The sequence below is a fragment of the Tyto alba genome, unplaced genomic scaffold, assembly GCF_018691265.1.
Source record: "Tyto alba isolate M040663 unplaced genomic scaffold, T.alba_DEE_v4.0 Super-Scaffold_23, whole genome shotgun sequence".
Lineage (NCBI taxonomy): Eukaryota > Metazoa > Chordata > Aves > Strigiformes > Tytonidae > Tyto > Tyto alba.
Window position 1 is genome coordinate 22,071,794 of NW_024881297.1, and position 22,623 is coordinate 22,094,416.

Here is a 22,623-nt window from a genome sequence, read left to right on the forward strand (position 1 = left end):
ATTTTATGAGTTATTCAAATATGAGACTGGGAATGCCGTATCAGATTATCATCTCATCTTTATAATTAAAACAAATATTAATCCCATTTGTGCAGTGTCACAATATTTGTTGAATTAAAAGCTCAGAGATTTTATTTACTGGAGATAGAGGTTACAAATGCTGCTTCTTTACTTGCAAGTGTAGTAAATGATCTTTTATGTCTCAAAAATCCAACAAGAAGCAAGCTTACAGGTGATGTGATCAATACATATGAAGATAATGACTGAACAATTGCTGGGACACTTGTCAGTTATGGTGATATTTAAGAAACTGCCACGTGGCCTTTAATTCATGATACTAAGACTCAACTTAGATTGAGGTGACTAATGTGGATATCCAAGATGGACAGAGTGGCCTCAGAAAGGTGCTTTGTTAGCTAAGGAGAGCTTGGACCTGATGCATGGCATTTTGGAGAGCAGAGCTCTACATCTCTCAGCCCACCTTTCTGAAGTGCACTGTTCTTACACTCTATTTTGAAAAAGGGATGGAAAAGTCATTCTGTGGGAGAATGAGTCACAATGGGTGACGCATTTGATTAGCATAGCTTCATTTGGTGACTGGTTTGTGACGTAAGTTGGTATGAATTTTCTGTAATTTTTTTCAGAATTTATATTTATGCATTTTCCAAAGGTGTTTCTTCTTAAACTAAAGCACTGGAGTCATAGAAAACACAAAATGTTTATCTTTTGGGGGCTGTGAAACTGGGCTTGGCGTCACAGATTTCTCCTATGCCCTCAGCAAATGGCATGTGTTCGCTATTTCTCAGCTCCCCAGTCTAAAATTGCGTGGGTACAATTGCCCTGATTTCTAGGAATGGAGGTGAAGTAGTAAAGAAAAAAAAAATGCCAAGTACTCATATATTGCAATAAGTGTGGCCATATTAACATGGAACACTTAAACATGGAGAAAAAAATTAGAAAATTTTGCTGTAAGATTTAGTAGCTGGAAACACAAGCTTTAATAAAGGCTCATAGCACATCTGGGTGCATAGAGTCTTTTTATCACATACATGCACCTGATTGCAAAACCTGAGCTCACCTCCTTGCTTTGCTTGGGTTTGTGGGCTGGAGCTCTGGGGCATTGTGAGGCCAATGAATTTCCCTGCAGTGCCAGTCAGCGGCCTCTTCACGTGTGAAATTGCATGCTGCGTTTGGGATGCAGATCTTGGAAGACAAAAACTTCACAGGGTTCCCATTCTTTTGGATTTTTTATTTTTTAAATCTAGTCTCAGTGGCTTCAAAGTTGAAGTCTGGTGAATAAAAATAGGTAGCCTGAGTGGCAGCTTTGTGGGAAAGGTAGAAGGAGACAGCAGAGCACTGCTTTTCCAGCATTTTCCTGGTCTAATGATGTTTGCTGCTCTGGTTCCTGCCATCCTCTGGGCTGTCCTGTAAATCAGCTTTTCCTGTTCTGTAAATCTGGGCTTGTCTGGACAGCGAATGCCAAAGATTACGGAGGTGCCATCCAGTCCATGAAGATCACAAGAGCTTCTGGGTGCAGGTGTCATCTGAGCCGCTGATGAAGCTGGTGTTGAACTGCTAGCAGATTCCAGGTAGCAGTGGCAGGTGGTTGCAGTCAGAGTTGTCCTTCTGTTTTTCCTGAAAGTTTTGCTGGTGCTTTAAGCTTGTAATGTGGGCTGTTTGAGTTGCTGTGCTAAGCAAAAAATTAAAGGCTTTCCTCAGAAGATTCAAGGCATTAAGTTTAGAACTGAGTAGAAGAGATTTTTTTTTTTCTTTGCTATCCTAGTAGCTCTCAGCAGATAAAAAGATGCATCTGGGACTTAGCCAGTACTATTTAAAGTGGATTAATTCTGTTTGTCCCACTTCTCTCTTGCTTGCATGGCTGGTCCCAACTTCCATGAAGACTAAACAAAAGAAACGTGTAGCTCTGAGAGGGAGCATAAATTGAATTATGCTGTGTTTTCTTGTGTTCTTGTTGTGCTTGTGACAAGAAAGACTCTAACCTCCATTTATATAGAAAGGGGCAAATTAATGAAGATTTTCAAGTTCCTTGTTTGGTCACTTAATTGGCTGTATGACAAAGAGCTCTGCAGTGCATGTCAAACAACTTTCAGAGTCCTCTAATGATTTGTGCATTGGTAGGCTCCTGATGCTATTCTGTGCGGCCTGTCAGGCAAGGTATCGTTGTTAAAGTGGCTGGAATAAATTGGCTAGCCGTGTGCATACAATGTTGTATATTAACTATAGCTACAGGGAGTACTTTTAGCAGCTTTTTCAAGAGATCGAGATGTTTGCCCATCAGCATCAAAGTGCCCCAGACTTTCATTTAATACAATTAAAAGGACATCTGAAAGAAGTGTGACTCACAGCAGGGTTCTGCAGTTTGGTAGCCCTTTGTTAAAACTCTGTGAACTTAATATACTTCACAGCTTGAGAAACCTGTACTTGATTTGTGTCAGAAAGAGTGAAACTAGAAATTCCCACCCTGCATGTTTCTGCCCTGGTGAGCCTGTTGTTAGGGGAGAGAAGGATCAAAGCAGCAGCCTTGGGTTTGTCACCGGGCTCCAAAATTTTTCATATAAATATTAAAAAGGAAGATGACCACATATTCCTCTACCTACAACTGAGCTACACCTATGGCTATGTGCCCACAAATAACAGCAAAAACAACAAAAAAAAATAAAGCTAGTGTTTTCTGCATTGCTGTGTGCTTGTTCACTGCTTTAGGATGAATCAGTCCCGGATTCTGGTGGCAGTGGTAAAGTCTCAGTGTAAATTGTCATAGAGGTCAGTGGGAGATGTCCCTTTGATTTGAACCGTTGGAGGAAAGAATGAGTCTCAAGGACTCCCTAGGAGTTCCCTTGAAGGCTATGGATATTCTGGCAGAGGCATTTCTTGTTTGCAAGCCATTTCCCTTTCTTGCTACAGCTTTGCTCACTTCCCCAGTGTAATTACTGTAGTGGTTGCTTGTATAATCTCAAATCCTGAACAGTAGGGCAGCAAATACAGATGATTCATAAATGCAGTTTTCAGCTTATTCTGCGGGGAAGATCTCATTATATGAAATAGATCATATGTTATTTCCTTCTTCCCAATCAATTCCTTTTATTTCAGTCCTACAGATGCCTTCTGACCTTAAAATATTCTTCCCCATATACTAAGCAAAGGAAAACCATAACCTGTAATTTGTAACCTTATTCTGTTTCTCAGATCTCCTATTTTTTTGTGTGGTCCCATTAGGAGATTACTGGTAGTTCAAGGCCAAGATTGCAAACCTTGCATGCCTAGTGCGAGACCATTAATTCCATAGTCAAGCATTTTGTAGATGGCCTAATTTTAATAAAGGTCAGTGCCTTTCTTCTCACTGCAGTGAGTTCTCAACGCTGCTGAAATTCAAGCCATTTCTGAGTCAGTACAGTTCCTGTAGCCACAGCATAAATATTTGCTATAGAGTTGAAAAGAGAAGGTTGCACGGTCTTTATTGAGAGCCTTTATTCTCAATCTATAAAGCAATTTAAGAAATTCCTTTCCAAGGTGAAGGGAAGATCTCCTCTTGCCCTTGACACAAGTAGTAGGTTTTGGCTCAGCTCACCAAAACTGATACCATCAGTTGCCAATCACCACTCTGGTACTAGATCTAGGCTAGTGCTTCTGGCTTAGTTTTGAAGACAGAAGCAAAGATCAGTGGTCAATGTTCTAATGATTTATTTATTTTTAAGCACTCGTTGCAGTTCATCTAATTCCAATCTAAATATGTGTTTGTCCATTTCATTGAATTTTATAATTATTTTTTGATGACCTTATAGCTTTGTAAAAAGCCTTAGACAGCGGCTAGGCTTCCCTGTGAGAAATTGTCTCCATTGTGCTTACTTATGCTTTAACCAGACACAAATTTTAATTTGGAATTAAAAGAATAAATGACAAGGTGAATAAACATCTGAGGATAAAGAGCCTTATCAGGCAGATTTGAAGGCACTTTTCAGCTAAGAAATAGAATTTAATGCCATCGTTTAGCCAAAATGGCATTTTCCTTGTTTAGGAAGCTGAAGAAATGACACATGCATCTGTTTCTCACCTGAAGTCTCACAAGGCAGATGACTATTCCAGTTTGATTGGCAACTCCTCTGTAGTGGGATTGGGGTGCTGTTCATTTGCCACTGTACAAAGACACATCACTTCCTGAGCTGGTTCTTTTCAGTGCAATAACCTTGCAGGAGTGGCTCCTTGCATGCCCAAATCCGTGCTTTCATACTGGTCCTCTTCTCTGAAGGGCCCACTCTGGCTGCACAAAGTATATTCAGAGTTAATGGGAGTTTCTCTTGTACTGGTGCTTTTTCTGGCCAGAGGCAAGAATCACACAACCTCCAGTAGAACTTGCCATCAATGGCATTGATTGTGCCTTTAACTCAATTAGTTTGGAGTCTTGCAAATATTGATAGCTTAAGAAAAGATTTTGTTTTAGCACCGTGTGTTTCATATAAATACAGAGTAAAACCAGCTGTTCTTGAGCAAGAAAGCAGGTAAGCTTTTTTAAAATGCCACCACTTTCCAGTAGGAAAAAGGAAAAAAGAGCATAATGTTGTGATCATTGAACTGTATCCGTATTTCAGTGCATCTGCTTTCTGGTGGGTTTTTCATTTTTAACTGTACACTGTGGACCTGAAAGGGTTTATGTGCTTTTTTTCTCCACTGATTTGCTGTAAAACCTCAAGCTGCCATTAAAAAGTGGGCTAATAATGTTTCTGCATGCTTAGAGATGATAATGCACTTGTTTTGGAGCAGTATGTGGAGATCTCAGACAGGAACAGAACCTCAGACTGTAAGCACAGCCTGGGGCTGTGTTTGTGTGATTGCACTCCACAGTCTTGGTGCTGCTGTTCTCAGAAAGAGTGAGCAAACTTTTTTGATGAGGCTGTGCCAGCAAACACCTTTGATACAGGGATAGATATACAAGCACTGCTTGTTTCATGCACCAGCCATGATTTTAGTCTACCAAAGCAAAGCACAACCTTGTTGCTGTAGCTCCTTCTATCCTAATTTTTGAAAGTACATTGCATGAAATGTTCCTGTGAGATCAGGGAAGTCAAGTGTTAGCAGTATGAGGCAGGGCTTTAAAAGTTATAAAATTCAGGTATTTTAATTACAGATGTCATTGCATCTTTAAAAGTGGTCAAAAAAATCTGTTAAAGTGGTGCTTTAATGCCCTGTGCCACTGTCCTTCTTATCCTAAAGCTGCTATAGAACTTGATGTAGATTCCATGCAAAATAATGTATACAGTGTGTTCAGTCTCCTCTTAAGGAGGTGCTCCTTTGTATGGAAGGACAATCTGCATATTCTAAAATTATTCACCAGAAGGATTCAGCCGATATTCCTTGTAGGGTCTGCTGGTATTCACTTGCCATGAAGCAGTATTTTCTCCAGTCATAAGTTTGTTGGGATTTTTGTTCTTCCATCAGCTGCTCAGCAAGAGGCCAAAATGAACAATAAAGGTTTAGAGAGGTCCTAACTCCAGGAGAGCTGCTGGTTTTCTAAGGTTAGAAACCTTATGCTTAAGCACCATAGCACAATGCAGTCTGGTCCCAGATTTGGCAATGAGATGTGTATGTCTAACATCTCTTAGTGATTTCCAGTGTTGACTCCCCATTAAAGACAAGACATTACAGAATTTGCTTTTGTCAAAGAGCAGTGCCATGGATGTTGGTAAGGTGAGAGGTAAATAAATGAATGGGGTATCACTGGGTATATACTCCCCTCCTAGTTTTAAACTGTGTGTCACATAGCCAGATATATTCTCACCAGACTTTTCTAGGGGGGGAGAAGTGAAAACTAAATGAACAAGCAAAATTCAGTTTTACGGAATGAAGCAGTTGTCACAAAGGAAGTCAATTGGATATGTACGATTGGCCTTTTAGTAATGCATAATTACTGTAAGGCTCCTAATTAGTTGCCTTTTGACAGTACATCTTTAATACCAATTTGTCAGTGTTTGAGAAGGAAGGTTTACATTTTGTTTCTGTTTTGTAACTTCAGGACAAAATCAAGAAACCATGATGCCCTTATTTGGGAAAAAATTCTCCCTTTGCAATTCATTAACATTTATTTACATTGAATGTACATTCTGTGGTGCTATATAACTGCATAATGAAAAGGATCACCATTGTGGGATTTGTCTTCTACACTTGGAATGTTCTTGCTCTTCTCTCAATGTCCAGTTGTGGCCACTGCTGGACACTTGAGAGGTCCACTGAGTCTAATATTCTCTGACCCAGAATGGTTGCTCTTTATGGGCTTGTAATTAGGAGGTTTGGCTTTGCATGTGTAGGTACCCTGACATCACAGACAGCATGCAGCTACACCTCTGTATCTCAGGATAGGAAAGCCGGTTGGAAAGTCGTCCTTCTTGGCTCACTTCTGCCATGCCCTTCTTTCCTCATTTGATCCTAGGCTACAGAGAAGTAGGCTATGCCTCGTGAAAGATTTTCCTTTATGTCATTTGTGTTACTTTTGTCCTTCTCCCTGGGCATATGTGTGATTGTGCTGTCTATTCATTAAGCCCCATCAACCACACATTGGTTTGGTACCATGCTGTGCGTGATATTGAGGTATGTTTGGGCTCCAAGCCCTACATTTTTATTTTGCATGAGGCTCACAAGGGTGCTTTGGAAATTGTTCACCCAGTTGGGCTGCATTTGTAAGAGGGATCAGGCAAGGGAATAGAAGAAAACCACAGCAGAAGAAGTCCTTTAGCTTGGGAAGCAAGGACAGGGTCTTCAATGAGGTAGACGTGCAGCATCGCTTAATAGTGTTGGATTCTTCAGGGATAGGATTAATCTCATTTTACTTTGGGCACCTAAATGGGGATAGCACTTGCTGGATTTCCTTCAACTTTCAGTGGGGAGAGAACCTAGAGTGCATCTGGGCTCCCAATTTGGCTGCATGTTAAATTCTTGAAATAAGATGGAGTGAAACTAGGTCAGAACTTTCCTAGCTCCCTTTGAAAGTCCCCGCCTTTATCAAGATCATCAAGGATCTATCGTGCCATCAGTTCCCAAGCACACCTATCTCATGCCTTCTTCATTTCAAAGGTCCTCCCTCAGGGCTAACCCTCCTACTGCTGGTCACTGAGGGGCCTTCCTGGGAACTTGACACTGCTGTTTCTTCTATGCTGGAGCTTCATCAGACTACAAAGTCACTGGAGCAGGTGCCAAACCCACCAAAACCATGACAGCTCAGTTTAAATGCAAAGACACAGGCTTATCTTTGTCCCGTGTGCCTGCCTTCCCATAGTTCCCACTCCCCTGCCCAACTTTTCCCAGTTGGCATCTCTGTCTCAAGAGACGCTGTTGCTTTAACAGCTGCTTTGTTTCATTTAAACACCTACCTCAGCTCCTGTCCAAAATGCAAACATTTCATTAGCACCTCATCTCCTTGGCTTCAACCCGCAGCACTCAGCCATAATGAAGTGCTGCACTTAGAAATATAATGCGGGGAACACTTGATTAATGCACGGAGACAGGTGAGGGGAGTGACCCTCTGGGAAAAGCTATGGACTAAATTTATCTCAGATGTAGTGCCAATGAAGACAGTCTACCAACTTTGTTCAGATACGTGCTAAGGACCTGACCCAAAGTCCTTGGAGATCTTTCTGGAGCTTTTGCTCCATATCCAAAGTGATGTGAAGTGGCTGGTCTCAGGTTTGTCATTTCAGGAAGATGGATGCTCACCAGCACCACGTCCACTGGGTGGGGAGCACACATTGTGTGAGAAGTGGCACTTTAGGCCTAATTGGTGTTCTCTCTCAAACTTTGCATGCACGTGTGCACACACATTTAAAAAAAATAAAAAATGCATTAAACAGAATAATTCTTCTAGGGAAAAATCTTTGCAGCAGATGTTTCACCGTAACACAAATATTTCAGCATCTGTTTCATGTTTTGACAAACAGCCATTACCTTTCCATCCAGAGCCAGGAGATGGATCTGCTGCAAAGACTCTTTCCACTGTTCATATATTGATAAAAGTACCCAGGATACTGCTTTAGCAGAGATTTAAAGACACCATTAGTAGCTGAGCTAAATGAAAGTAAGGCAAATGTAGTATGCATGATAACACTGAAAGGGGAGAAAAATCCTCATTTTCTGCTTTCTGTGCATAAAAGATCTTTGCAAAAAAGCACCATGTTGTGTAGAACCAGCACAGCAAAATAGTCAAGCTTTTTAGTCACTGGTAAAAGAATATTACCTCTTTTTTGCCTGTAAAGAGATAATCTACTAAACTGAACTACAGAATTTTATTAAGAGCTACAGAGATCAGGCTTCCAGGTTTTAAAAAGTGAAAAAAACCCACACTTAAATTATATGGATTTTTAGTGTTTCTTCTTGACTATTAAAGTCAACCAGCTTTTTGTGTGCACATATTAAATGTGTCAAGATGATTTTTAGACTATTTAGGAAAATCAGCTTAATAATCAGTTTAAGAAATTGATTTATGGTTAATAGATTCCACTTAAGAGCGAACGAGAAAGGGATTCCCATCATGGATTGTAAAAGCTTGACAGAAAAAAGACTTTTGCAGTAACACTAGAGGACAAGATTTTCAGCCATTTTGGCTTGTTTCTGTGGTTGAAGCGTGGGTTACTCCATACTTTGGGTAACCAAGCTGTGAGACTCAGAAGGAATGTTGTCTGTCAATGCAGGGACCGGGGTAGTAGCTACCAGGGAGAGGAGGATCTATTTAAGGTACAGGAGAGAACAAATGAGTTAACTGATCATGAATAAATGTAGGTTGGTGAATGGGAGCTTTGTACAGTTGGAGGAGCCCGATTGTGGCTCGATCTTCCAATAGGAATGATGGTGGTATGAAAAACCTTCCAACCTCAAGGACAAAGATGCGCATGGCAGCGTCTCAGTGAAATGTCTTTGCTGGGATTAAAAGCACCAGCAGTGGCAGGTCTATCTGTCTTTGCTTCTCCTTGAACCTTGCTGTAATTGAAATTTTTTTGAAGGTCACCTGGATATAGCAATACAGTCAAAGTCTGGTTTGAATTGATTGTGTTCTCCCATTGCGCATTAGTGTCTGGCCATGACTGTTGAGTGAGTCAAGACACCCTGCACTCTCTGTGCCATGCGTTGCTGTTGTAACACTCCTCCTGAGGTGGGTTTAGAAACACGGTCAGGAGTAAATACTGAAGTATTTCCATGAAAGTGAGCCTATGGAGAATCCTTTAGGATTGCAGCCTGTTGAAATCCCATGGGACTGTCCTTGCCTTGCAGAACAGAGATGTGGGTTTGATGTCTACACATTCAGTGTACAGAAAATTAATAAGAATGGCAACGTCATCTGAAAGGCAAGGTTGGTTTCTGTAGTCAGCATTAGCTGGCAGTGGAGGTGTTCCTTTGTGGGGCAGGCCTGCCTGGTGACTAGACACTAACCAGCAGAAGAAAGCATGATCAAAATACCTTTTTTTTTCCTCTGCACAATCAGTTCTACCAACAGGTACTGCTGGTCTCATTAAAAAATGTTAGCTGGAAGGTAGTTGAGTCAGATCTGGTTAGTATCTAAGCAGTGGTTTTAAGTTGAGCAAAACCTTCAGATTGGGTAGGTTCTACTGCTGCAATTTTGCAATCATGAGGCCAGGACAGTTTCAGGTGATTTTGGCCGTGCATCTAGACTGACATGTGGGAAGTTCTCAGTGGGAGAGCTTTCTGTGTATGGCAGCCCAGGGCAGAAGGTGCACTGCAGGATGGACTGAAGTTGTTACCACAGGTCTGACTCCTTCCTGAATGGAGCCATCTGAAATGTAGTGTCTCAACTAAATCTCCATGGGCACCTTCTGCTTCTCTGGATAAAGCGGTGTAACTCAACTACCCCTGTGTCTTCATGACTGCCTGCCAGAGGTTATGGTAGTAGGAAACACTCTAAGGAATTTAGCCCTTGAAGGTACTAAATACCTTCATGGGATGCCCCAGCTCTACTCTTGAATTCTGGTGCACAAGGTAGCAGCAACCTGCTTCACAGATGGGTTTTGAAATATATTTTCCTGCATGTTTCCTTAATGATTTCCTCATATTCCCACCACCTTGCTCCCAACCCCTAATTCATTCTTACTCCAAGCCCAGAGCTGATGATCACAGAAGCAGAAAAGCACTATTCCCAGCCTGGGATAGAATAAAACCAACATTTCCTCCCTCTCTCATCTGATGGGATAAATGATGCCTAGCTCCATTGCAGGCTGCCCCAGTGGGTGGGGAAATGAGATGCTGTGCTCTCCCTGTAAACTGATGTGTGTGGAGGATGGGACTGAGCATATGTCAGAGGTCTTAATGGTCCTTTAGGTTTGCTAGAGCCTATTCTCACTCCATCCCTCTCCCTTTCAGGCCATGGTGGAGACGGTGAACAACCTCCTGCAGCCACAGGCTCTAAATGCATGGAAGGACCTGAATGCAAGTGAACAGCAGCGCGCAGCCACCAAATTACTCGACACCGTGGAGGACAGTGCCTTCGTGCTGGCTGATAACCTGCTGAAGACAGACATTGTCCGGGAAAACACTGACAACATCCGTAAGAGACAGATCCTATAAATAGCAAGAGCAGCCAGAGGGAGAGTAAAGGCTGAGAAACCTGGCTTCAGTCTTGGCCCCTTGATTAACTGGAGAGCAATATGTTAGATATGTCTTGCCCTTTTGTCTGAAGTACCTTAAACTCTTTCTAAAAGAGCCTAAAGGAATAAGGCAGCTCTCTACCCTTGAAATCCCATGGAAAATGATCACCTAACCTGCCTTTATTACTCCTGGCTTTGAGGGCAAAATCTGCACTAGATTGCACCGCTTCACAGGGAGATTGTTCATCATAATGCAATTGTGTTTCATTTCATACAAATTTGTGTCTTTATTTGGCTGATTGTTGATTTAATTAAAAAACAAGCATGATGGAAAGCACCAGCACTCCCACTGTGCATATGTAAAATGAGAACAACTGTTCTTTCTATGAATACAGATCCCGAGCACTGATAATGTTTACAGAAAGTACCAATTGCCAGTGGCAAAGAACTAACATTTTCAGATTTTCATTTTAACCATTGTCCTTAATATCCTGAGGTTCTTGTTTACAAGAACTTGTTGTCTTTTGTCTTCCACAGAGAGTAGCATTTATTTGCCTTTTTTTTTTTTTTTTTTTTTTAAATTAAATTTAAAACTTCTTCAGGGCAAAGATTTAAAAAGAAATAGGAGCCCCAGCAGAGTCTAGCATGAAACATTGTAAGCCGATTCCTCTGTTCTCAGATGGTCTGGAACACCATTTTGTAGCTCTGAAGTATTGTATCGAATATTATTTTGGTAGAGATTTTTTTCTTAGTGTTGGTCTCTCTTGCAAACAGAGCTGGAAGTTGCGAGACTTAGCACAGATGGGAATTTGGAAGATCTGAAGTTTCCACAGAACATGGGCCATGGGAGCACCATTCAGCTGTCAGCAAATACCTTGAAACAAAATGGTCGAAATGGTAGGTTCAGCACTTCTGGCCACACTGGCATCATGAATCAATCATGCTTTAGTAATTTTTTTGTGTTTAAGCAGTTGTAAGTATAGTATTAATTGCTACATTAATATTTAAATTAACGTAGCATCAGTTGCTCATGCCCTTGACTGAAAGTTAAGTTGGCTGACTGGGAATATATTACATTGCTAAGTGGTTCAGAGCCTTCAAAAGTATTATGTGCTGATAAAAATGCATCAGATACTTAAATGATGTCGCTGTTGGGGCACAGCACCGAGTCCAGAGAAGTGGTTTTAACTGCTGTTCTCTTCAGTAGGAGGCTTCAGATGGGATGAGGCTTGTTTAAGTAAACTGCTTCACAGTGGGGCACTATACAAATATCTGAAAAGGGAGAGGGAAGAAACAATAGTAGCAAATATTAATAATGAGCCAACATGGCAGAAAAGGTTGATTAACTATTATGAGTCTAAATCTTCAGTGCTTTTCTGAGGCTTGTGAACCTCCTGATACAGCATAAATTAAAGATGATGTTATAGGCGAATGTTGCTTATGCTGCCAAGCCATTTATTTCCAGACCAGGAATTTGAGCAGACATGTTTGTTGATCTCTACAGCCCTGCTGTAGACCAACTTCAAACTCCCAGACTTTCTATTTATGGGCTTGACATGGTCCTATTTCTGAGTTCCGTTAAAATTTAACCTGTGTGCAGGAGGAAAGCACTCAAGTACAGGCTTTGATCACTGCAGGCAAAACATGGAGTGATAGGGCAGTATTACAGCCAGGCCAGATGCGTTAAAACTGCCAAAAATTTCTGACAACTGTTCAGAGAAAAGTTTGGTCTGGTGGTTCAGAAAGAAAGTTTGCCACTGGCTTCCTTGGTGGGGTTTGGTACCTTTGCATGTAGGTTGAAGCGAAGTATTTCTTTCAGAGACAGTGTAAAACCCAAGATGCATAGGAAAACTCCCGTGGGACAGGAGTTTCACTCCACTAGCGAGCTTTAGAAGTTTGTAGGGAAAGAGAAGCTGCCTTGGCAGCAAGCAAGAGGAAGTCTGTATTTGTAAGCATGGTATCACTAGAGCTCTGGTCAAATCAGTACAGCCCCATCAATTTGCACCAGCTTGGCACCTGTCTGGAGGTCACCAAAGAACTAGAAATAAAATTATTGGGGAAGTATTTAGGTTGGGATGCACCTTTGGAGTCATCAGTGCTTCCCCTGCCTCAGAAGCTGGGGTTATTCCTAAAGAAACAAAAAAATACCTCCCCACAACTAACACATATAAAGACAAACTAATCCCATTCAATTCTTATTTATAGTCTGTGAAATAATGTGAAAAACAGATGGCAAACTGGATGGTTTCAGTTAAAAACAGTTGGCTGGTAGTTTGGGTTTTTTGCAGGCTACCTAATGGTGTTTTTTTGTGAAGGAGGGGATATCTGATTGGAAAATTAAGAATTTATTTTTTCGTTTAGTGAAATTTCTGCAATTTTGTTTTATCCATCATGTGCCATTGGAATTGTGTTGGAAACTTTTGGATTCCTTCTCCCAGATTTGTCCCCACACTTTTCTGAGGTAGTATTAATTTTTTAATGTACTGAATTATAGCTTTATACTGCATCTGTGCAACAGACCAGAATGAAACACGTTTTCCAAGCAGAGCTTGGAGGATAAAGTGTTATGTCAGGTGGGAAATGGGCCATCTGGCCTCTTTTCTCTGTCGTCCGCCGATCTGTTTGCTCATAAGTTTGTTTTGAGAGAGGCAGCTCTGCCCTGATTATCTGTGGACCGCTTGTTGCACCTCATGGTGCTCATTGGGATTGGCAGGTGAGTTTTCATATGCCACATCTTGGTCCTTTCACATTTTCTCAGAGAAGTTTTAAAGTTGGTTCAGAGAAGAGACTTGTCATCTAAAAAAAAATCTCCAGTGCACTGACCTGGATATCTAACTTCTTACTGCTCTTCTAGGTGAAATCAGGGTGGCTTTTGTGCTGTACAACAACCTGGGCGCCTATCTCTCCACGGAGAATGCCAGCATGAAGTTGGGAACAGAAGCAATGTCGACTAATCACTCCGTCATTGTCAACTCCCCTGTCATCACGGCAGCAATAAACAAAGAGTTCAGCAATAAGGTTTACCTAGCTGATCCCGTGGTGTTTACTGTCAAGCACATCAAGGTGAGTGAGTTCAAAAAGTGCTTCTTTTTTTCTTTTTTTCAATTTCTAAAACAAAGTGATGCAAAAGTTGGCTGATGTGAGGCCCCCAGCCGTCCTTGATTAGATTTTGAATTATACATTTGTTCCTTTGCATTTGGTGTTATTTATGGAGAATATCTCTTTTACATTGCATTAATAAAAGTAAAGAAAGAGACTCCTTTGAGCTGATGCCCATTGCTCAGTTGCTGACACACGTCATTCTGTAATTAAAAACTACCAATATATTAGAATGGACCATAATATTATTTTATCATGGTGGCAGGGGATATTAGAGGAAAGTGGAATTACAGTGAAAGGACAGCTAGTCCTCATGTTAGCCAAGCACAGTCATTGCAAAAGTTGATTGCTTAAAGCAATTAATTTCTCTGCTCTGCAATGCAAATGAAGCAATCTGGTTTTGAAGAGCTGGATTTAGTCTATGGCTGAAATTAATCAAGAACAAAGAACTAAGTTTGCATTAGCAAAGAGAGTAGCAACAATCTAACTTTCTCTGGTATTGACTGCTGATTGTTTATCCAAAATTAAAGGGTGGGAGTTACAAAGTACCTCTTGAGAAAAAAAAAAAAAAAAAAAACAAAAAAAAAAAAAAAAAAAAAACAAACAAACAAAAAAAACCCCAGTGCATTTAGAAATCTCTGAAACCCCATAATTTTTACTGCATTTATTCATTTCTTCCCTGCAGCAGTCAGAAGAAAATTTCAATCCAAACTGTTCGTTCTGGAGCTATACAAAGCGTACAATGACGGGATATTGGTCCACCCAGGGATGTCGCCTTCTGACAACTAACAAGACACACACCACATGCTCCTGCAATCACCTAACCAACTTTGCAGTCCTGATGGCACACGTGGAAGTTAAGGTAAGTATTGCAAATTCACAGGTTGACAATGCACTGGGCAGGAAAAGTAGCCAATGTAACACCATTTTGTGGAACTGAGCAGGAAAATCATTGTGTGACAGTAACTAACAGTAGAAACCATGTGGTCTTATTCTTTCTTCTGCTATATGGTTAAACAGGAGATAGTCACACCAATGTAAAGCCTGTCTTGAGCTCCTGGCATGTGCAGCTCTGAGCTGAGGGTGATGAGTGAGCAGAATTAGCTGTTGCCACATCCTTTGCTAACTGGTGCAGAACAACTGGCTAAATCCTTGCTCGTGGGGTCCTCGTTGTGCCATCAAGGAGTAGCAAGCACCCTGGGTGGAGGGACAGAAGCATGCAGAGCCTGCCTCGTAGGGTGCAATCTGTGTGTCCTGCTTGCAGCAGCTGCAGGTACACGGCCTCACGTGTTTGTGTGAGGTGCATGTGTGGAGCCAAAAGTATTTTCCAGCCTCCAACTAGGGGAGAAAGATACATTTTCTGAATCTCACAGTGTGACAGAGAGCTACACATAAAAAGGAAGCTCCTTATACCATCCTGCACAGACTGTACATCTACCCAAGGTCAGTACATGATCAGCTAGTTCTCTTACCTGCATTTACGCCCATGGTGTAATTCTGGCTTCCCACATGACTATCCCCACCGTAGCTTAAGAAGTTACTGCTGAAAGTAGATATTCCTCATGGTAGCAGTGGCTTGGAGAATGAAGTACAAATTTGGGATTTTGTTCAAGAACGGGACAATGGTTGAGATGGTCATCTATTTCCTGAGCTGTCTCTTGTGTCTTTGGTTGAGAACAGTCTCAGCTGCTGTAGAAAGAAGAGAAGGCGGCCCTGATGCCCAGAAGATTTTGGCCTAGTGATTTTCTGTATTACTGTGTCTTCATTTCATGTGCCTGGCACAGCTCTGAGCTAGATATGAATCTGGCATCTTCCATTCAGGCAGAACATTTCAGAGCCACTTCCATGGCTGCATAACTACAAAAGATATTACAGTTTTAAATGACCTTTTCTCAAATAGTCTTCCAGTGTCACTCATTTGTATATTTTTGTTTCACTTGATAATCTGAAGAGGAATGTAAAGAGTTGCAATAAAAACATATATTGAAACACCATCACGCATAACCAAAGCTCTGCAAAAAATAAATGAGAGCCTGGCAGGGTATTTTCTACAACAGCTGGGTCCAGCTGAGAGGGTCAGGATAGATCTGCTGCTGCAGGATCACATATCCATTGTATTCTGCAGGAGTCACTACTGGTCCAGGAGGCATGCCATTAAATGGATGTGGCATTATCCCGGGAGATGTCTGAAGAAATGGCTTATTCAGAGCACATGCTTACAGGTTAATGGCATTCTGTAGTCCAAGTCTGATTTTGCCAGTTCCCTACAACTGCTTGAATTTTCAAAAAGAAATGTCTGTTTGGCTTGTTATCACGTGCCTGAAATTATCATATATACCTGAGTCACTGAAGTCAGAGGTTGCACCTGGGAAATGCAGATAGCTTTCCACTCCACTGATGTGAATAAAGGTTATCCCTACTGTGTGGTGCAGATACAGGCTAGCACTGAATAAACCTCTTCCCAAACTGCAAGTAGGTCAGCCTTGTCTGCGCAGCATTGCACCCAAACCATATTAGACTAGTAGTGCTGGTGTTATTTCATCTCACAGAAAGAGAATGTGAGACCCTTGCTCAGCCAGCAGGTTGGAAAGAGCTACAGCTGGAAGCTTCCCGAGTGCCAAGCCAGTGTGCTATTAGCTGGTGGGTGTTCCTGAGTGTTAACGAGTGCCCTCAAGACTTTCAGGTCATGTTTTAACATTTGGCTGCAGCCAAAGTATCATTGCTGTAAGAGCCAAATTGGCTCCACTCTGTTGACTCTGATGCAACCAGACAGCTTCCTGGCATGTCTGCTTTAGCGATCATCCTGGTCTAAGAGCAAAGGGAGGTGCATACCCTGCAAACATCTGCAACTCTTCCCTCCATCAGCTTGTCTCCTTGCTCTTCCTGGTGGCACCATCCCGCCCAGGTCTGCTGGTGAAGCTGACTGTGTGGGTCATGGCAAAACTGGGAGGTGGTTTGTGTGACGTTCCCTATTATGTTGAAATGAGTTGATTTTAAAGTCTTGGCAACAGAATACCTGCTGGTTTGGAAAGGTGGAGGTTTAAAAATAAATGGGGGTTGTTGTCATTCATTGACTCACATTCATCTCTCATAAGTATGCTTTTGAGCCATTTTGTTGCCTTGTATCTTCTACAAAAACTCATACCTTGCCTCAAAGCCCTTTTAGTCTTCTTGGAGGTGGAATGATCCTTGGGGGAAGGATGTTGCATGCTCTTACAGCAGTGTTCTGGCCAGTGACTAGGATCCCTAAAGATGACTGTCATACACACAATAATTAGTAATATTCTGAGGGTTTTGCAACAGAAACAATTTTCTCCTGTAATTGAGATTTGTAGTTTACTGACTTCGCTTTGTTGGATTTTTGGATCCATAGGGAGCATTCTTTTTTGTATTGAGTATCCACAGCACCTTACCTAGTGAGACCAAACACTGGGCGTCGCAGGGAGTGGACATTGGAGTCCTGCTGCATAATCAAAAGCCAGCACCGATTTGGCAAGTGTCACTTCTGGTCATGAATGTTCTCCCTCCCTGGTAGCATGGGAGTGTGTTCTCCAGAGGAGACCTCGGTGGCTGCTCTGTGACTTATGTGCTGGAATTTGATTATTAGCAGAGCGTATGTGGCAAGGTGGAGCTGGAAGGTAGCGCCGCTGAGGAGGTGATTGATGGCTGTCTGGCTCTCTATCATGAAACAGCAATATGTCTTTGTCTGAAGGGGCAGAAAACATCATAGCTGACCACAGTGGCAGGGATTTATTGGTGTGCTTTAAGAGTAGAAGTTGTTGGGATCAATTCCAGTCTTAATAGGACAGTACCCAGTTAAGAGGAGGAGATTTTAAATGTAAAATGCTTTCTGGCTGTTAAAATTACCTGGGCCCAGAGTTTCTTATTCACCCATATATTTCAATAGACCAAAATAATGGTGGCTGAGACCAAGAGCCTGCTGTGCACATGAGCAGGATGCATGATTGCTGGGAAGAGCAATGAACCTGCACCCACAGGTAGCCCTCCAGCTGCTGTCACAGCCCCAGCTATCATGGGAAGAGGACAGCAGGACCGTAATGACCTGTGAGCTGGACCTTGCTGATGCATCCTCCTGGCAAGGGATGACCCTACAGACCTGCAGCGTTTGTTGCCCTTTCGGGCAATGTATCAGGAATAATGAGGACCTCCCTTTGGAGAGAGATTTTAAGACTTGGAAACAAGTCACTGTTTTCATCAGCTAAGAAGTTCATTTGGCCTGCGTTATGGGAAAATTATTACAGTCTCACAGTTATTTCATTAAATTATGAGATATGTTTAACACAGATGAGATGTATGTTAAACATCTATCTATTGTCTGACTCGGTAGGATATTTATGACCCTTGAATGCTATAAAAACATGGTGGTTGCGATGCCATGGGGCAAAGCCCATAGTTAAATAAGCCATTCTACCTATGTAGTTGTGAAATTATTCAAAATTTGCAAGCTGTTTCTCATATAAGCTTGCACTTTGCATCATATTAATTATAGCAGATGCATCTTAAATGTACCATGGGAAAAATATGCAGTCAGAAAACAAGTTCAGAGCTGGTGGGAAAACGCAATTAAAAAAAACACCCAAAACAGAATAAGCAAAGGTACCTCAGGGTAGATAAATGTTGCTTATCAGTATGTAGTGAATGCCAGAGCTTACTTTTCTTTTTAAAATAAATAAATAAAACAAGAGAGAAAGGGGGGAAAAAAATAAAGGTGTTTTAATTGTATCAATTAATTGGAAGCTTTCAGATGTTGTTCTATACCACAAACACATTACACCGTGCTAATTATTTAGGGAATGGCAATGTAAGACAAACTAAGGAGAGCAAGGAATAAAAATATATGAAGTCTAAATGGATTGCAGTGGTCCATTGCCTAAAGCAATACAGCCATTTCAGATATAAAGAGCAAGCTCAAGTTATTGCACTGCTGACTTGTCCATATATTAGCACTTGTGGGACTGAACAGCAGTGAATGAAAGCAGAAGTGGGTGCAGGATTGCAAAAACACCCTAAGTGCAGAATTAAATTACTGAAACCACTATGTAATGAATTTTGTAATACAATTGTTTTGTACCATCAAAAGGGTTAATTCTCAAAAAAAAGATATATCACACATCGGAAAAAGTAACTTATTCTAATATGTTTTAAGAATTTGTTTTAATTAAGCAGAAAAGTTATTAAATGTGCTTGTCTTCAATGAGATTTTAAAATTCAGCACACAGCAGTATTTGAGCTTGTGTTAGGAACAGAAACCTGTGACTTCAATGAACTCCAAGAATAAGGACTTGTAAACACCTTGTTTACAAATATATAGGTCAAATACACCTGTTAGGTCAAGTTATCTATGCCTATGGGGGCAATTCAGATTTGTACCTGGTTGCAGTCCTTGAGCTTTTTGCCTAGGTGGGCAGTAAGTCACTCCAGGCAGTTCCTGGAGTTCCCCACCCTCAGTTTGACACAGATTGTTTTGGGTTGACCCCTAGTTGTGTCTTACTGTTTCTAGTTCTACTGGGTCAGACGTATCACTGGTCGTTGTCTGTGCATTCCCCAAAGCATTGAACAGGAACTTTTCAGGTAGCCACTTTAAGGTGTCCGACCTGAAAACATTTAGAGCCTGGCTTCAGAAAGATGTACTCCGAGCCCTTGAATTCACAGTTCCTTAGCTCAGCACTTACAGGTGTCAGAAATTTGATCACACAGAAGCTTATTAGCCATGGCTTTCTTTCCCCCCAGTCTAACGGGTACATATTTGCTTAGGTTCATCCTTCTTGAATCTTCAATCTGCGAGCCAGGGCTAGTTGCTCAGTAAGGAGCTGTTCCTCGGAGCATGGGGACAGCATCACCCCGCAGGGTTTCCTGATCCTCTGTCCTAAAACGCACAATTCAAGTATATCCCATTGGCATGTTTTAAGCCTTGCCCTATTTCTTGCTACCCCCTTCCTTTCTGATTGAGAGCAGGGTGAACACGAGGACCAAAATGAAGGCAGTGGCTGTGGAGTGGTGGAGCCATGTTCCAGCTGCCTCCTGGCACCAGGCTGGGCAAGACCATTGCTGCAGTAGCAGAAGCAGATGATGCTGTGACCAGATTTTTTCCAGGAACTCGAATTAACAAGCTGGAAGCTTGGATGGGTAGATGTCTACACTGAGTTTGGCACAGCCGCTGTAGCTCATTCCTCGGGTGGTAGATGCCTTATGAGTAAGCAGAGCTGCACCGCTTTACTAAATCCAGCCAGCACAGGAGGGCAAGGCAATGGATGCAATTACTGTCCCAAGCATCTCCTCCTCTCCACAACTGATTCTCAACTCAAATGCATCTCAGTTGCAGCGATGTTGGTGAGTGCAGTGGAAATGCTGGGCTCTTGCCACATGCTGTAGCCACCGTAGCATTTGTAACACATGGTGAGGTAAGGTCTGTACCCATTTATCTGTGCACACCTGCCCCTGTATTGCTTTATTCTGGCCATGGGGTTTTCTGTGTCTTGTGCTGGCTGCTGCTTCTGGCAGTCACTGGAAGGCTCTTGCGTTCTGGGGAGAAGTTTGTGAGAAAAGGTTCTGCTAGGAGGCCTTCATCTTGCCAGGGAAGGCAGAAGAGGAGGAAGATAATCTGTGTGGCCCATACAGAATATGAAGGCAGCTCTGAGGACTAAGACAAAGAGAGGAAAGGTGGCTAAACCACCTTGCAGGAGTGCTCAGGGATCTGAGCCTTATTTTAAATGGGCGTGGACAGAAGACAGTGATGTTGCACAGGGTCTTCAGATGGGAATTAAGCTCTCTTTATTCCTGGGTTAGCACCTGATGATGCCCATGACAGCACTGCCTTTGCAGAGCACAGAGGGGGGATATGTACCAGGCCCGTGGGTGCTGTGTCTACCATGGAGCAGAGCTGCCTGCCTCCCTCAGTGTATCCTGGGAGAAGAGGGAGAGAAGGGGTGCTGAAGCAGTGGGATCCTCCCAGCACATTTCCCTCTTGGCCCCAGAGGGGTGAAAGCCCCCTTGAAACCTCTCATGCCTGCTCAGCCACAGCAGGCGATGCCACTAGCCAGCCCACATGCACTGCAGGAGCCCGTGGGGTTTCTTCCCAGTCCATGTAGCCCAGCTGATGCTTTTGGCACATCTACAAAACCATTTGTTTCTTAAGTAGCCCTTTGCACTTACCCATGAAGCATTACAGCCAGGACATATCAGTAATCCTCTCAGCACCAGTGATGGGGGAAAAGGGCAGAGGAAGCCCACACGGCCCCAGATAGCAACCAATCTGAGGAGCAGCATCAGCAATGCACAGTTCAAACCTGTCTCACTTGGGTCTCTGCCCAGCCCAGCACACTGCCAGCTCCCACCAGGCACTGAGAGGTCATATCTGAGCTAGTCGATGACACTGTGCTTTTATTTACTGCTTGCTTATTCCTCCACCCCCAAAAATATTACTCTTTCTATTCCTGGAGGGACAGATTAGGCAAAGGAATGTGTCCTTTGCTGCTGGCATCTTGGTTTGGCTGCTGTTTTCTTCTACTGATGTTTTTAATAAGGGAGGAAATGGCTGTTCATCTCAGGGAGAGCCATTCTGTCATAAACTGACATTCTCTGGGATTTGCTTTTATTAGTTCAGCTCTGGTGTACAGGCACTGCCAGAGCCGCTCATTGATTTTCCCAGCCTGAATAATATCTAGGCTGCCTGCTCACCCTGATGTGGTTGCTACCAGGGCTCCCATAACTCCTCCTGCACAGGGTTCCATCAGCACTCTTCCTGCTGCTCTTAGCCCCACCAGAGCAAAAGCAGGACTTTATTCCAAAGCCAGGGAAATTTTCTTTGGCTGGGCTTTAGGTCAGGCTCATGCCTAAATCAAAAATGTAAAATGTACTTAATATAGAAACCCTTTCACTGAAGTGGATTATTTTACTTCTTTCAATTACTCAATAAATCGATCCTGTGCTGAAAATAATCGGCATGTCAGATTACCTGTAAAGCTAGGATAGGTTAGTGGTAAAAAACCTCAGTGACTTGCATGCTGGGCAATGTAGCACCGGTCTTGGCAGCCGTGGTGCATTTGGGCAGAGAGGTGTTTGATGCTGTCAGGAAGTTTTCCCTTAGACTGACGTCTGGTGTCTCCCACGGGCTCTTCCAGATGCCCAGGTCTTTGGGGAGATTAACTGAGAAGCAAGAGTTGACTGTTATGGATATACTGGTGGTTTCAGATGTGTTTTGAATGCCTTAGGGACCTTGGGCTTGTGGGCTGCTGGAAGGATAATGTTAGCGCATACATCAAAGCTATTTTACCTTCAGTCAGGGAGTACTTGAATAGTGCTGGGCAAGGTAAAGTGCAGATTTGCTCCACTTGCATGTGTCTGCAGTTGAGGGACCAGGCTCAGAAACTGCAACCCAGGTACAAAATCTTGGTGTGCTAGTTATCATACTTAGCCCTGGAACACCATATAATAACTGTATAAGCCAAGTACATTGCTCCCTTATTTGTCACATAGCAATCAGGTGATGGCAACGATAATCTCACAGCATTGAGGAGTGATTACCATGATTCCTCCTTTTCCCATATTATTCTGCCTTGTGGCCTGTGGCAGTGCAGTATTTTACAAGTTTCAGTCTCCAGCAAAAGGCAAATTCCCTTTTGCTAGACTTGCTGGTGTAAAAGCTCTGGATGTACGAGGCCTGGGGGCAGTTCACACTGCCATGACAAGGATGTCAGTACTTACCAACTCCTCCCTGATCCATCATCTCTGCTGTGGAACCTGAAATTGGGCATCTCAAACAGGACAGAGTACACTCAGCCTTTGAAATCCATCTCACTTCTCCACTTGGAATTTCCTAGAAAAGCTACAAATTCATATTTTTTTTTCCCTCCAAGGTATTTTTAAATTGCTCTCTGTTCCCAGTTTATTGTTATTATTCTTTTCT

The 22,623-nt window shown here is 42.4% G+C and overlaps 1 protein-coding gene across 27 annotated transcripts in view; it reads left to right on the top strand.

Moving 5' to 3' along the window:
• Positions 1-22,623, top strand: part of ADGRL3 (adhesion G protein-coupled receptor L3) — a 520,467-nt gene that overhangs the window by 428,326 nt on the left and 69,518 nt on the right. For 26 of the 27 annotated variants that reach the window (XM_042796493.1, XM_042796492.1, XM_042796511.1 and 23 more), the window contains 4 exons: positions 10,375-10,558; positions 11,373-11,495; positions 13,453-13,661; positions 14,383-14,559. In XM_042796493.1, the coding sequence (XP_042652427.1) occupies positions 10,375-10,558; positions 11,373-11,495; positions 13,453-13,661; positions 14,383-14,559 (693 nt within the window). The remainder of the gene's footprint in view (positions 1-10,374; positions 10,559-11,372; positions 11,496-13,452; positions 13,662-14,382; positions 14,560-22,623) is intronic. The other variant, XM_042796494.1, reaches the window with a different exon arrangement.